Source organism: Chaetodon trifascialis, chromosome 7 (genome assembly GCF_039877785.1).
Source record: "Chaetodon trifascialis isolate fChaTrf1 chromosome 7, fChaTrf1.hap1, whole genome shotgun sequence".
NCBI classification, from domain to species: domain Eukaryota; kingdom Metazoa; phylum Chordata; class Actinopteri; order Chaetodontiformes; family Chaetodontidae; genus Chaetodon; species Chaetodon trifascialis.
In genome coordinates this window covers 4,349,281-4,366,288 of record NC_092062.1, presented here as the reverse complement: position 1 = coordinate 4,366,288, position 17,008 = coordinate 4,349,281, and the positions used below count along the sequence as shown (strand labels likewise).

Below are 17,008 nucleotides of genomic sequence, written 5' to 3'. Positions count from 1 at the left end.
TGTTTCGCTGTCCAGCTGCAACTTTACTGTTCTGGTTCACTGTCACTGCTCTCATAGTGTTGTTTGTGATGGTAAGTGCTGTGCTGAGGACTGACAGTAGCTTGCAATGGCTCAGAATGTCCAATGACACAGGTTCATCCACACAGTGCCTTCAGTGGCTTTGAGACCAAACCCAACTCATCCTGACCGGCACCACAAAATTCAAGACCCAAAACCCAACTTGAGGTCATATTTTTGCTTTATTTGCTGACTGGACTAATCCATTATCCAGAGGCAGTGAGTCAAAGTGGTGAAAGTATGGAAATCAAACAGCCTTGAAGAGTTGGACAGAAAAGGCCAAAAAACTGAGGTGAGCAACCACAAGAAGGATCAGGACCTGGTCTTTGAGTGAAATGATGTTTTATTTTAAAGGTGATCTACACGTTTAAATGATTTTCAAAACCATTTTCAACCATAACCATATATATTTAACTCAAAACTGAGTGGTTTTAAAGCCATTTTAAGCTCAGGAAAGTGTAGTCTGATGGTTTTACTTTATCAAGTTTCTCTACTGAAGCCTTTGATCACAAGTTTTCATGAGGGGACAGTGGTATTCCTTGGGAGGAGGAAGCCATTTGTTTGACAAAACAGATGTGACAGGTGATCCTGAACCAAGCCTCTAGAGTGGAAGGAAGCGTGTTTCACACACCTGCAATGAAATCCACTCCAGCAGATTAAATAAACTGTCAGCTTTTCCTGTTTGGCACAGTGAAACATTTCCTCCCTCCTCAAAATGTCAACTGATGTCTCAATTAAGATTTTTAAACTAACTTCTGATTTTAAATCCACTCAATGACACCGAACCATTTTGTACACATTGTGTCAGAAGAGCTGCAGGCTCCTTGCAGTTCTTCACCCTGACCTCAACCTCAGCACAAAACCTTCCCATATGACACAGGATCCCATGCTGAGCTGAAGCATCCTGCAGGTAGCCTCGCTGTCTAAAGGCAACAGCAAGAGAGCTTTGTATTGTTCTGTATTTTATGTCAGAAAAATATTTTGTTTTTGTGGGAAATACCAGATGTTGTCTGGAACTAATATTTTTGGGTAACTGTTGCAGAGGCCATTTTTCCCAGACGAACTACAGCAAGCATGCAAACAGAAGTGAAGCTCTGCCTCATCTCACAGCTGCCTCCTTCAATGGGTGAAGCGGGAGAATCGCCCACGTTGAAGCTGGGTGTGAGGGTGCAAATGGAGGCAGGCATTGGACTCTCTCTCTCTCTCTCTCTCTCTCTCTCTCTCTCTCTCTCTCTCTCTCTCTCTCTCTCTCTCTCTCTCTCTCTCTCTCTCTCTCTCCAGCTCTTTTTGTGTCATTCTTTACTCAGCTACTTCTGTCAGTTTTGGTGCATACAAGTGCAACACCACCAACATCTTCAAGGAGAGAGACTGTAGGTGTGTGCGGTTATTCCAATTTGTTCTTGGAGAGAAACCAGAGAGACTGTTGTGGTTGGATGACAAGTGTCCCAAAGACAAGTGACCAGCTTTCATAGGATTTTCAGAAGCGGCCTGGTTCTGGCAAAGAAAGCCTTATTTCATGACCACATGTGGAATAGCACAGCCTCACTGCTCTGTTGTGATGTATTTGGTGTAGAAAAGCAGACATTGAAGGAGGCACCTTCTGAAATGAGACATAATTACGGCACTGTCCATCAGAGATGCTACAGGAGGTATTTTGCATCACTTGTCAAAGGTTAAATACTTGCTGTGACATCACTGATTGACGTGTGGCCAGAAGTCAACACACTTCAAAGTTCTTGATGTAATTCAGTACTAACTGATCAATAAAATCAATAAAATGAAATCAGATGATATATTTAACTGAACTAAAACAAAGATCATGTTTTTTTTCACTTGAATGACAAGAGATTCCTCCACACCTTTCACCCTGATATCAAATAATCAGTGAAATCCATGGTAGAAGAGGCACAAATGTACATACATTTTTCTGCTCTAACAGTAGAACACAAGGTCACTGCCAATGTTACAAAAGATGAAGTGGGCAGAGTAAAACGGTGAAACGCAAGCTGTGGCTGTAAAATGATGACTGGAATGCACCGATGATCACAGATCAGCTACACCTCACAGTATGAGTCACTGTTTCCGATTCATCACGCTCATCTGTTGATCATCGCAGACTTTGTTCTGCTGCCGATGACGTGTTCTTCTGTCACTGCTCCTCAGCTGAGGGACAGGTCAGTCACTGAGTCAGACACCTCTGTGTTGACCTGAGCAGCGATGCTGGCAGGTGTTACATTCAGGTGGATCTCGTACTGCTGGTCCAGACCCAGGTAGCTGTCACTCATCAGGTACAGTGTGTATATACACCTGAAAGCAGAAGGTGGATGGATAAGCATGGATACACAGGGCAGAGAGAAAATGTACCTGGATCTTGTTGGACCTAAATTTGTCCCATTAGTGCTGTAAGCCATTGAGTTTTTAACTTTGTTTCAGGGCCACAGTGAATGCATCCTACAAACAAGTATTGTGTGTGTATCACAGCCTGATACAGCTCATTTTTCTGTGCCACTTAACCCATTTGTTGTCCAAAAACTATTAAAACCCATCAGTGAGTCACGCTGCTGCACTGAGTGACATGTTCCTTCATTACCATGAACATAAAACCCTCCTGCCAGAAATGCTCACTAGAGGGCTACGGCTGTCAAAATTGGCCAAAAATGGCGTTTGATTATTCTCTCCAAAAAACACATACTGTAGGATCGATCCATTAAAATGCCGCCACATTACAAAATAAACAAATAAAATAATGTCCTATAATGTGTTCATGAATTATTCACTCCTTTCAGCTTGACGTTTGTTTTCAATCACTGAAAGAGACGCTGTGTGCGGAGTTTCCATTTGGTGTCAGTCCACATGTCCTGGAAGACTTCAATGTCCTGGACAAATGGGAGAAATTATGGTGAAATATCATCTGATTATGGACGCTGTTTTACCTTGTCTTTGTGTCCAAGTGACTAATGGAGACAACAATGACTGATGAGAGCGCTGCAGCCGCGACACAGGCGGCAATCTAATTCCTTCTGGTGTTTGCACGCTGTCAATGTGCGTCCAGTGAAAGTGCTTGTTTTTGTCTTGGACAGGTTCAGATTGTTGTTCTAAGTGTCTGACAACATTAAAGAAAGGATCCCTTTGTTTAACCAGAAACAGCTGCTACAGCATTCTCACCAAAGCCACCAAACTCCATTCACAGAAACAATCATTTTATCACTGTAGAGCATATTTCATTAAAACTCAACAGAAACAAAATAAAACTCACCAAAACCATCTTGGTTTGTCTTTCCACTGTTCCAACAATCACCACCAACTCTGGTTTGGTCGAAATAAACTCTTAATTCACTGAGTTACATTTGAAAATATCAGGAGAGGAGCGAGAGAGAGGGTGGACATCAGAGAAGCAGTGGGGGGAAAGAATATTTTCAGATCCAACTCTGGAATTATTTTCACCAGACATGATGACCGGACACACTGTTGGCCTTTAACAGATTTCCCCGATAAAAAAGGTAATTACAGGATACTGGAAACTGGTTTTGTGACTCCTGTCCGTCATCACCGCATTCAGTACAGCTGCCCAAGCTCATGTGGGAACATCTGTGGTAACACTGCTTCTTTCCTCTCACAATCAAATATTCATTTTCACAATTGAACGTCTGTTTTTGTTTTGACAATTCAACTATAAAATCGAATTTAGAAGATTTGTGTCGAGGCCTATAGAGCACCGAATGTGGATTAATCCCTGACTGAAAATAGTCCCCAACAAACACCTTATTTTCCACTTGTTGTGAGTAAAAAACTACAGCGACCTGCTGTTGTAGGAAATTACTGAACCTTTAAGAAAAAAGAAATTATATATTTGTAAAACACTTTTAAAGTTTTACTTCAGTAGGAACCAACAGTTTAGGACTGAGAGCCACAGACTGAGCATGGAGGTATTGAGAGACGGAAAATGAGAAAATGAGAATAATTTCCATTATAATGAGGTAGGGAATTTAAAACTAGCTGGAAAAAACAATCATCTATATTGTAGTGAAATGCTTTATAATGTCATTCACAGACCTTGCTTTTCCCCTTTCCTGCTTGTCTAACCTGAAATCGACCTCCTGTTTCTTTCCATCACTGAACGTGGAGTGTATTGTCAATGTATGGCTTCAATTGCTCCTTCACGCTGTTTCTTACTTTCCAGTATTCTCCGGTGTGTAGAAGGCCACAGACACAGCTGTGTAGTTGCGCACATATCCAACCCGCTTGACAGCCAGCAGCTCCCTGCGGTCCACCTCCCCCAAGACCAGGAACCAGCCTTCATCCTTCACCTTGGGGAACCTGGGAGCCTGGGCCTTACTGTCCTGCTTCCTCTGAAATAAGAGACATGAGGTGCCTTTCAGTGATATATGGACAATAATGTTTTATGGTAAGAAAAACTTTATCAATATCTAACAGGGAAACTCAACAGAATTACTCACTGTAGCAATCTGATTTATTATAAAGCAGGTTTGTGCTGTGTTGTGATAGATTAACTGTACCACAGTTAAAAAGAGCAGACCCAGAAGGACATTCTCCTCTTCAGGGATTTATGCAGCAGTGTGCAGTTAAGAGACTTTCATATACAGCGTTTGTTTCAAAGCTGATGAATTTTCACAACAAAAGGACAGTTCTTCCTCCAAGAGTTTGAGAGGCTACTGAACACTTTTGTTTCCAGACTGGTTCTGTGAGAGCTGTATCCCACCAACCAACTCAAGCTCCGTTCAAGTTCCTGAGGGGAGTTCAATGCTGGAGAGATAACTGACAGAACTTCATCAAAGCCAGCTGAACAAAACATGCCATATTAAAAGCAGTCACAAGATAAACTGCAAGTGCTGCTTTACCGGGGAAACATCAGTTCCGTTTCACTTTAGCAGATGGGCTGTGTCTGGAGCAGCGCTGCTTAAGGGCATCCTCCATTCTGGACTCCTTCAGAAGTCTCTGGTAGGCGACTGGTCAGAAACACAAGTGTGTTTGTGTGTGTCAAAGGTCACTGTACTCTTACTTTGCTGCTGTAAGTGAATCAAATCAGTCACTCTATTTAAATTTAAATAATAATTTATTATTAATAATTTAAATTTATCTAATATCACAATGTGGTGCCACATTTTTATGTAATGAACATATAATTAGTTTTAGCTAGTGCTGTCAAAAATATCGCGTTAACGCAAATCAATTTTAACAGCGTCATTTTTTTTATTGCAAGATTATTGCATTGTAAACTGGAAACAAAACAATAGGCACGCCCCACGCACGTGTTTGGTCTTGCCTGCTCGCTAGCTGCGAAAGAGTAGGCTACCGGTTTGTGTGGATGTCAAGCGCGAAACACCGAAATGGATGCAAACAAGATTCTGAATGGAAAGTTTAGTTTCAAAAAGTTGCCAGATGGGTCGACTGACAAGACCAAAGTTATCTGTGTGTATTGTCGGTGTGAACTGATTTATCACTGTAGCACATCCAGTCTGAAATCCCACTTGATGGCCAAACACACGGCGAATGCGAATTCTCCACACCCTCCTTGTCAAAACCAGGCGACAATGGATGGCTTTCGACAGAGGCATATGGATGCTTGTATGTTCAAAGGAAACTTAAGAAAGGAAAGTTTAAGCCATGGTTTAACTGCACTATAGGCTGAGTCCTAGTTTACAATGATGTGCACTTTGAAACTTTATCTTGTATCACCCTGTTTTGATCCCTTAGAAAGGGTTGTTGAAGGGGCTTTTTTGTAACGTATTTATACGTTACAAAAAAAGTAAAGTATTTATTTTTTTGTCATCTGTTTATTGATAGTGTTAAATTGTGTGAGATTTGATTCATTCAAATGTGAATGACTGCTCAAAGTGAGAATGTTAGTGTGAAATATAACACTACACATTGATTTCAATAAAAACATTTGCACAAAGCAAGCCTATCCACTTTTCCATGTTGATAACAATATTAAAATGATAATTCAAGGGACATTTAGAATAAATAAAAATGTGCAATTAATTTGCGATTCATCGCGAGTTAACTATGACATTCATGAGATTAATTGCTAAAAATGCTGCTAAAAATAACAAATGACAGCTGAGTCTGATGAAGCTGAAGCATGTGTGGTGCAACTCTCAGGCCAAACATGACATTTCAATCTAGGGGTGGGAACTGATAAGAATTTAATGATTCTGATTCCATTATTGATTTTGCTTATCGATCCGATTCCTTATCGATTCTCTTTATGCCAGATAAAACGCAACGAATTAACCTACTGTAATTCAGGAGCATCTACAGCGTCAAAAAGGCGCAAACCTTTCACCACAAATCTAGTGACTGCTCTGTGACATTCCTTTATCCTCGTCTCGGTCATTTTACTCTCCCCTGCCTCAGTGAAAGGAGTGGATAGAGGTGCGCGAGGCCTGCCGGTGCCCGCTGCAGCCTCTGAGCCAGCCTGACTCTGGCAGTCATCATCATCTAAATTTGATGGAAGGATATGGAGATGATTCATGTGGCGAAAGCAGTTTACAGTGAAATGGTGCTAACCTTAACACAACAGACACGGCTTGTCAGAGTTCAACATTACCTTCGGCACTAATAACAGATGACGCCCTGGTGTTTGCTCTGCCGCTAGATTCACAAGCGTCGCTATGTAGCGGATCAAACACACATTCCTGCAAATGAATTGCATGCTGTGTGGACAAATGTTTTAGCATGTTGGAGGTATTTCTCCCCTTTGAAGAAATAGAAACTTTTCGCGTGAAATATAGCCATACTTTGGAGCGTTTCTGCCTCAACGCCATATCGGCGACGTACTAAACCAAAACAAAGCAGCGTGCGTGACGTTATGGCGCATGTGAAAGACAGGCGGAACTGATAAGCAGAATCGTTAACCAGGCAGGCAAACGATTCCAAGGAATTGAGCTACTGGGAGCCGGTTCTCAAAAAGAACTGGTTCTCGATTCCCACCCCTATTTCAATCCCACTGCGGTCAAGGAAGCTTTGCATCGCTGTTTTCAGGTTTGTAATGAGATCACTCAGTGAAACGCTGTGCAGAGCTGAGGGGAACTGCAGTTGGCTATAATCATCTGTGGGTTCATCACTACTAGCAAGCCTTTGACATTACAAGTAGTCATGTGATCCACTGTTAATAGAAATATATGAATTTGTGCAGCTTTAAGTTAAATTCTAAGATCCTACTGTTTCATGTGTAAACATGCACATGCAAAAACATATTTCACACTGTTGTCAACAGAGATTTTTCTGATATGTTATGAAGACCTGATGGACAGCTGAATATTAGTATTGGGCGTACTGACCCTCTGCTGGCCCTGGTTGATGCGTCTCAGTGACACCTGCAGGACATACTCCTGGTCAGCGTGGACGTCCAGCCAGCTTCTCTCCTCCCTCAGGTTAGCTCCCGCTGCAGGCAGGCAGCGCTCCGCCTGCTCCTGGCTCTCCTCCCACCAGCCCTTCACACTCATCTCGACCTCCAGTACTGGAAGATGACTCAGGAAGGACCATGCCTGACGAGGGAGAACGAAGATGAGGATGATGATGATAATTGACATTCACATCATCTCAATAATCAGTGCATCTCAAATTTTACACCACATGATCAGAGATGATGGAGAGTGGACACGTGTAATATGACACTGTAACATACAGGATATCAGAGAAAAATTGCAAGTCCAGACTCAGGACCGAGGCTGGACGTGTCCCACTCAGGACTGTGCATTTCTCATCCAAACCAGCCTATGTACATCGGCATTTAGACGTGGTCTAGGTCTGGTTGTGTAAGTCTTTTTTGAACTTCACCAAACCAATCAGGCAACAAACGAGACTATCTTTGACCCAAACCAAACAGATTAGGTGTGGAAGCACTGTGAGACAGTTCCAAGACAACAGCAAAGTCTAGAATTAATACGAAGACCAACCTCATACTCCACGATAAACCCAATACACTTTATGTGACTTTGGGGACCTGGACCTGAATTAGCAAAAAATTCTTAATTAGAAAATCAAACTAATATAGCTAAAGTACAACCATTTAAAACCAAAAAGATGCTGGAAAAACTGATTCATGCCTTTATTTGAAGCTGACTGGATTACTGTAATACTATTTACTGGCCTCCTGAAAAAAAAAAAAAACCCACTGAGAGACTTCAGCACATTCAAAACTCTGCAGCTCAGCTATTGATCAGAATCAAGAAGAGAGAGCACATCAGTCCAGTTTACTTGCAAACCAGTTTGCCATCTCTTTTCCGAGGATCTGACACCATGCATCTCCGTTGGCCATGAGCCTGCTCACCAAGACCTTTCTCTGCGCTTCCATAAGAGCAGTTCACCTTATGGACAGGATTTAGATTGTGATATTAAAGATAATAATGTTAAATGGTAGATGATGCTGTGATATATGCAGCACACATAGCCAGGATTCATTCTGATTAAACACAATTTCAATATTCTTCATAAAATGTTCAGACTCTATTGTAAATGTTTACTCACATAACTTTATTGCTAGCAGCAAGCTTAAGGGTTTGATTATTTCAAAGCTCTGTTAGACACTGAGCCAAGCTCAAGATGATTATTCAAAATCTATGTCCCTCACGGGCACACATGGTGTGGTTGCCTCACATTTAGCATCTTATCCCCAAATAAAAGATGTTTTGTTCTTTGACACTCATACTCAGCTCACACAGTCATTTTCTGTATTGCCAGTTGTTTAATTAAAAGTAAATAAATAAAATAAAATATTTATGATCTATTTCTTTCTAAAAGTTTCTCTGATTATGGTGGAAGTGTAGTGCTGCAGCAGGCGCTCAGCAAACAGTCCACCAATGTTATGTGTTCAATGTAGCTAACTGGTTATTGTCATTATTGTTTTGTTTTTTTGTATTTATTTTATGTCTGTTACGGAATTATTCAAATTTAGTTTAAGAATCACAAATGGGTTCGAGGTACACTGAGATGGACATAGGTGAATACACTGCCATAGCATTATGCAACGTGAGCTTTAAGAGAGGGTGTGTGTTAGATGGACAGATCTGTCGGTTACTGTGAGTCTTACATGCCTCTTAAGCGTTTTTATGGAGAATTGAACAGTCGATTCAACTCAAAAGCCCCACCATGAGGAAGACACACCACATAAAAAAGATAAAGGCACAGAGAGAGTGAGGAAAAAAAGACAAAAAAACAAAAGCGGTGTTGGAGAACTGTGTGTGTGTGTGTGTGTGTGTGTGTGTGTGTGTGTGCGTGCGTGCGTGCGTGCGCGCGCGCGTGTGTGTGTGGCAGCGTAATGAGGACTAGGAGGAGAAAAGCCTCTCTGATTCACCCGGCAAAAGCTATTTATGTGAGGATTACTCTCTCTGAGCAAGTCAGACAGGAACGCTGCTGCACATCTAATTATTTAATTAGAGAGGCCGCCACACTGTGGGGGGGTGGGGGCAGTGGGGGAGTAAAGGTGGGGAAGGAGGAAAGCAGGGACACTGATTGGGTGAAGCCACAGGGTCTGCCGTCGTGCCCGGACACTCTCATTACTGCTGCAATTAGAACTTAAATTGGAGCTGTAAACCCTATCAATGGAGATGTAATTGGGGATCCTGGAGGTATCTGGGACCACAGTGGCAAGACTGCTCATGGCACGTCACTGATAATGTGTGTGTGTGTGTGTGTGTGTGTGTGTGTGTGTGTGTGTGTGTGTGTGTGTGTGTGTGTGTGTGTGTGTGTGTGTGTGTGTGTGTGTGTGTGTGTGTGATGTTTTTGTGATCTGCATGCCCTAAATGTGGGAATAGGCCCATTCTGAAGATCATTTTTGTAAAATATACAGTTCTCAAGCACTTGCAATTAATGATTTCTTAGTTGTTTCCGTTCTCTCTGTAGTAAACCAGCATTACATACTTTACTGATTTCGATGGGCATTCATATTCCAATGTGCTCTTGGTGTGATATTCTTAAGCTTACCTGGGCAATCTGACTTGATTGAAACTCTTGGCCGACAATAGCAGCGAAAACACTCTCCTTTCCATGGCAGGCAGCAATCAGCTCAGGAAGTCCTTCGATTGGCCCGCTGAAGCCTCCCACATCACTCCTCCCCTTCCTGTGTGCCCATTTCCTATGAAGTGATTGTAAGAGAGGGAAGGGAGACATTCTTGGTCCTGAGGCAGCATCACAACAAATCCTACCCCACACTTACTGCTGTCTTTTATCACAGGGACTGTGGGTCTTCCTTTCTCATCCCTCATTTTTATTGAGTTAGCATAAAATCATTTAGCACTGCATGGACGTAGGCCTGCAATTTCATATGGTGTGTGCATGGACAAACAACCCTGGTTGCCTTTGAAGATGAACTCACTTGCTCCTATATGTGTGACTGCAGGTTTATCTGATATCGCTGTGTTGGTGCTGCTCCCACATCAGTTCACTTATTGTTTTCAGTTTCTTTTTTATTTTCATTTTCTGTTGCAGTTATATTTAGGCGACAAAACTACTTGGTTAGATCATGGTTTGGTTTATAATAGACTCTTTCAGAACAAATAGACTATTTCAGAACATTAACCACATGCATGAAAGGCGAATATCTCCTAAGTGCATATTTTTTGGAGTTGCAAAGCTTTGACATCAACACAGTGTGAGAGGTCAATTGTAATGATGGTCCTGGAACACCGTAATTATGATGTTGTTAGAACATCACCAACACAGCGATAACAGACTGTGCTGTGGCTGCATGTGTGTTTGAGTCCATGTAGGAGGTTTGCAGAATGTATCTGATGAGGTTTACTTAGTTTATTACCTCAGGAAGGTAATGATTACATATTGTTAATCAGAGAGGCACCCGTTGCTAATGGTGCATACAACATTGAATCTTGTTTGTCATTAGAGCAGCCAGACTTTAAACCTGTGAGACCCTGAACACCTAGAGCATTTCAGATGACATGGAGAGACGCTGTTCAGACAATGAGGCAGATTAGCCATCTGCTAGAGCTAGCCACAAACGATTGCGCATGCACTGTAGCTGTACCTGTGGTGAAGCGATGTTGTTTACCTGAACAGATGGAGGTCTTGTTGTTCTACATGTGGCAGTGTCTGTAATGAGGAGTCGTGCAGCCAGCGGCCCTGGACAATCATTTGCACCAGGTTGCAGATACTGATGGCTGTAACAAGCCAACCTTCATTGGCAGCTACATCCAGCATCGCCTGGGGAGAAGAATCAGAAGAAAATATACTATCAAAGATCCACTAATCATGATTTTTTACTCCATCTCAGCCTGTCACCCAGCAGGGTTTCACCTGAGAAGAGTTTTTGTGCCATTTTTTGTTTTGTCCCAGGTTCATACAAGAGTTCGGCCCAGGCCATGTGTAGCATATGATGTGTAAACCTTCACCTTAGTCAGGTAACGATATAAAAGGCAGTCATCTCCACATCCCAAACTCTAAAACAGCAACTAACTTTATCAAATAATTGTAAACCATCTTGACAGCAGAGTTCACCAAAGATGTTTTACTGTGTAATTTACTTCCCTCTTTGAGAGAATCCGCCATGAAATGAACTGATTTCACTCAGGAATGTCACTGTTGACCGAAACATAAATGCTGGTGTGAGCGAGCCTGAGGAGTTTAATGCATTAAAACCATCTTCAAAGAGTCCAAAGTCACTCAGGCAGAGTCACAAACAATGGTTCAAGAGTGCACACTCAAGGATGATAGAATAAGCAAGAACTGTATGTAAAGCTTTAAGAAGACATAACTTTGTATACGTAGGTGAAGTTGGTGAATTAAGGAGGCAATGTGGATTGATAGAAAAGGAAAGCAGGAAACAAAGTGGACCAGATCATTTTAAAAAATGGTTTCGTTTTTATTGCCTGCCTAATAGGTTATATTTTGAATTTTAAACTTTTGCCTGCGGGGGTTTGGCATACTATTTATGAAATCAGTAAAGAGAAGAAGAAGAAGATGGACAACAAGCAAAGAAAACAATAAAATCTTGTCCTTCACTCGTTCAAGAGGTTTGAGGTTTGAGATTGCTGAACACAGCTGCTCTCAAAAAGTCATTTAGTGAGAGTAACTATGACTGAAAACAACAGACGAGGCCTACAATAGGAAATCAAAATGCTAATGCAATACAAATTAAGAGTAATTTACATTTCACAGTAGCTGCCTGTGCAAAGGGATGACGGAATACAGCTGAAATCACAGTGGTTGAGCCAACAGCAACGGGCTTAACTGATGAGAATCACAGCATGTTAATTCACGTCAAGGGGAGTCAATGTCCAGAGACGGGACATTTGAAAGGATAAGTGGAAAACCATTTCAATAAAATAGAAATGACCTCCCATTGTGCAGAAATGCTATAAAGGCTATAAAATCTTAGCATGGCTTTCTCAATGTACAGTTGAACCACTTGGTTCCTAAAGTACCTGAAACCCAACGCAGAACACAACCCAGACTGGGTCCAAATTATACTCAGTCTAACTGCATATGGTAAGGACCCACTTTATTGCCATGGGTCTCAGGACTGTATCCGAGCACCTGACCATTAACTTGAATCACATGTTGCTTAATAACCATAACAGCACAGGTTTTCTGAGGCATGATATTGCTTTTTTGACTGCTTGTTAGGTAGTGGGGCATCATGCTGCTAACAGTGTTGGTGTTCTCCTTCTTTATGGGTCCACTACATCTTGGACCGGGTCTACTTAACCTCAGGTTCATGTTGGACCAGGTCTGTCTTCGGGTCCCTTTCAACCTGGTCTCCATCTCCATAGTCTCTATGAGGGACTTGACCTGTTGCACTTCATTCATTTACTTCCTCTGCCTCCAACATCTTTTGTGCTGTTTTTTGCCATGTGTTACACTTCCATCCATCCATTATCTATACCGCCTATCCCTTTCGGGGTTGCGGGGGGCTGGAGCCTATCCCAGCTACAATGGGCGAGAGGCGGGGTGCACCCTGAACCGGTCGCCAGCCGATTGCAGGGCATGTGTTACACTTATGTTTTCTAATATGTTTTTGATGTTTACTCTTAGTACATAGGACATTCTTACTTTTACTTGTTTTTTGTAGAGCTACCGTACTTTTAAAGACTATGGACTGTGACAAAACAAGTCTGCTTTTCCACTTTTCTAAATGTGGAATCCATGAATAGGTCCATGCTGGTCTCTGTGAGGCAGATGATGGCCGTGTTGCACAGTTCAAGTGTATACTGTGCTCTGCTGGAACATAAACTGCTCAACAAAAGAGAAATGATTTACATGAGTGCATGAATGAAGGCCATGTCTGATTAGTGACTGAACTAACTGGCTTTCTAACCAACATCCAGCCATTGTGGCTGAGCAGTGCTGTTATGGAAGAGTTGTTGATTGTGAAGGTGTAAAATTGCATATTCATACTGTGATTAAGACCTTCAGTTCTACTTTTTGCTGAGCAGTGAAATCATAGACTGAGCAGATTATCACAGCAAACTCAAGTTATTGTAATATTCTGGGACTCATCTCAAGGCGGGTTTGGTGGCAGATTGTTTGCAAAATTGTAACATGTCGATTAAAATGTTGTCCAGGGACAGCAGAAGTCTACTGCATTCACTTTATGTATACTGTAAGTTACAATAAACATATAAATTCATTCAATCAAAACAACCAGAAAGACCAGAACCATTTCAGTAAACGGTAGCAGCAGGACACCAGAGAAGTAACCACATCCATGAGCCATGCAATATCACTGCCAGATACGCATGGAAAATCACAAGCACATGCACATATGCACACACACAAACACCCGTTCTGAGCTGTGGACAATCACTTACAGACGTTAAGACATGGTCCTAACTTCAAACAGTACTTGCGAAGAAACTGAATAATCCAGCTAGCACATCACACTTTAAATGAAAGATACCCTGCATGGACAATCTTTGATTGACAAAGTTATGGGGTTGTTAGCAATGTTACTGACTCTGATAACTTGACCTGGAGGGAAGTATTCTGTCGCTCCAGTCACTTTCCATATAAACACTGAGTAGCTTCTACAGAGAAGCCCGGCTGTTAGATCTAACCTCAAAAGAGTTATTTATGAGATGAATCAGCAAGTTCAACTACAAATGTTCAACATTCACCTTACTCTCTTCTTTACATCAACAGCTGCTTCCCAAGATCTCTTCTCTTTTTATGTGCAGTACATTATTCAAATACCATGACTACAAAATACCATTGATACAAATTAAAACTAACATAAAAGTCAAATCAAATCAAAATCATTTAATGTGTATCTGACACACTAAAATAACAGGTGCAGCTGACTTACTTGATTTAAATATTCACAGATTCAAAATTTAAAAAGTTTTAAACTTAAATTATTGATCTGATATACACTGATGTGACTCAGCTGATCGTTTCACCTGAGAACACACATCACTGTGTCAGTTTGTTAAACTGCAAAAACATGCAGTCCATGATCATACAGTTGTTGACATTTCTCTGCCTCTAGTCAAGTTGGTCATGGGATTAATGTTAATTAGTTAGAGTTACTCTCCTGCTGGCCGGGTTTGTCATTTCAGCTGCTGAAAGTGACATTCAGCCAGGTAAAGGCCAGCTACCTGAGTGTTTTGTACATTGCAGCAAATAAACAAATTGAGAATGCTCTCAGAGAGCTCTCAACTTAACCTAATCATTTCTACCAAGGAGTCCTATCTTAGGCCTGATGTAGGAAAATTCACAGAGGAGCTCTGAGCAGGACGGGACTGAAACTTTTATCTTAGCGAGGAGGCGTGATCGACCCAGTAGCTAGGTATGACACAAACTTTTAAACTTGTGATTGGTTGATAGAAAGACATGATACTCTTAGTGATGATGGACAGTGAAATCGATAGGCCTAATCATAGAATTTAGTCTCTATTAAGACATGATGTAATTAAGACAATTTTTTATTTTGTTACTATTTATTTGATGTAATGAACATCTCTGAATAAGTTCTAAGCCGTACTTTAAAAGTAGTCTATAAAATGTTTGAATACACTGGCCTACTTATGCAGGAACCTCTTCACATGCTGATAGTTGTTACATTTATCAGCTTACATTTATTTACCATGATGGTGATTTTTGTATTAAATCCATTTGATAGGCTGCTTTACAGGGAAAATGGCTCAACTTTCATCAATTTGTGTGACTGCGGCCATCATAGTACTATTGCGCTGGGTGGGAGATGTGAGTGCATCTCAAATACGGTCGACCACAAACATTATCCCTGCACAATCTAATCTGTGTGTGTTTCAGAAACTCACTGTCATTCAATATTTGGAGAAGATTTGTCCTACCTCCTTCTCTTTCTCCCATTTTCTCCTCTGCTTAAGAAACTCTAAAGCCTCTTAAAAGACCTACTCCTAATAGTTCTTCATCATGGGAGCTATATTAAGCACTGAGATGCTTTGTGAATGGGATAGGCTCCAGCCCCCCCCACAACCCTGAAAGGGATAGACAGTATAGAAAATGGATGGATGGATGGATGGATGGATGGATGGATGGATGCTTTGTGAGTAACTTTGATCTTTACCTTTGATCTAGTTTTAAATTCAAGGGGAAATTCTTAGAAAACATAATTCTAAGTTCATCACCAGGAGTGACTTTTTGTACAAGGAAGCTTTATGAATAGCCTGGATGTTAGAACACAGAACATGAAAAGATTATCATGTTTGTATAATCTAATTTTCACTTGCAGCGATCCCTGAATGCCTAAAAACAACAGTCATAACCTTCTCTCACATGTTGAGCCAATTCCCAATACTGGCAAGGTGCAGGAGAAACACACATGGTGTGGCTTGTGTTGTCATTTTATGATTTTTCATGATTTGAAATGATTTGATAAAGTAACTCAGATTCATGAAACAGTTAACAAATTAGTCATTTGTAGCAGTTGATCATCAAACACCCAGTGAATCCTACCTGACAGATTCGGATGGCATTGTCCAGCACCGTCTTGGTATCGGTGGTGTAGTCGCTGCATGGCAGCTGGGCGTGGCTGAAGTGGGCCTGCAGCAGCAGGTGGGTCTTGGTGTGGGCACTGTCATAGGAGTGGGGGTTGACCTGCAGGGGGAGCTGCTGAGCCAGCTGGCTGTTCAGCTGGTCCTCATTGTGTCTGACGGGCAGCTCAGCATACTCCTCTGCATCCTGAGAGACAGAGATCAAAGTCAAACAGGAAGTCTAAAGCATGCATCAGCCCTATTTAATCTGAGCATCTGTACTCTAACAGCTGCATTTACCTCCCTGCTCTTCTGGTTTTTCCCTGCTTGGAAAACTGGCTGTTCCCCTTCCCCATAAAGACTGCAGGGGAATCTTTTCAGCAGACCTGATTAACTTAAAAACTGTGCACACCTGCTTCTAAGAATCTATCAAGGGTTGGGATGATATTTTGAAATCTTCATATGTTTTGATGTATATTGCGGAGAACACTGGATGACAAAGACAGTGTAGTGGATCACCTGGTACATAAAATGACAATGACGGTCCATCAGTCTCTTTGTGTTGAGGCTATGCGTTGGGTCTTGTTTGTAGTTGTTATAGAGATGCGTGGACACGCATGGCTCCTCTTCTCTAATTCACTCCAGTTCAACTTTGGCTAATGTAGTCCCATCAACAGGCTGTGCTGGAGGCATTTGTCACAGCGTACCCCCAGCCTGGACTGTTAAGGCTCCATCCATCACTGACTGAAGGCAGTGTTTCATAAGCCAGGACCTGAAAAAGGACCTGAGCTAGGTGGGGGCTGGGATGAAGGATAGGAATTGGAATCATCTCTGAATGATTTATCTCTCCGTGCTGTTGTCCCTGCATATGGATGTGCTGGAGGGAAAAACTATAGATCTTTAACCAGCCATCATAACCAACAACTCAACAGCACCTCACACCCTCTGATAGTAACATTTGCAGAGACGGAGAAAGGAGAAAGTATTGAGAGAGACTGGAGCTTTGAAAGCAGTAACTG

At 41.7% G+C, this 17,008-nt stretch overlaps 1 protein-coding gene across 3 annotated transcripts in view; it reads right to left on the bottom strand.

The window, feature by feature from the left end:
- Positions 1-613: 613 nt before the first annotated feature.
- The window catches only part of ascc3 (activating signal cointegrator 1 complex subunit 3), a 180,058-nt gene continuing 163,663 nt past the window's right edge, over positions 614-17,008 (bottom strand). For all 3 annotated transcript variants that reach the window (XM_070966215.1, XM_070966216.1, XM_070966217.1), the window contains 6 exons: positions 15,973-16,197; positions 11,087-11,238; positions 10,006-10,156; positions 7,362-7,568; positions 4,231-4,406; positions 614-2,364 (listed from right to left, as the gene is read on the bottom strand). In XM_070966215.1, coding sequence (XP_070822316.1) covers positions 2,217-2,364; positions 4,231-4,406; positions 7,362-7,568; positions 10,006-10,156; positions 11,087-11,238; positions 15,973-16,197 — 1,059 coding nt within the window. In that variant the 3' untranslated portion in view covers positions 614-2,216. The remainder of the gene's footprint in view (positions 2,365-4,230; positions 4,407-7,361; positions 7,569-10,005; positions 10,157-11,086; positions 11,239-15,972; positions 16,198-17,008) is intronic.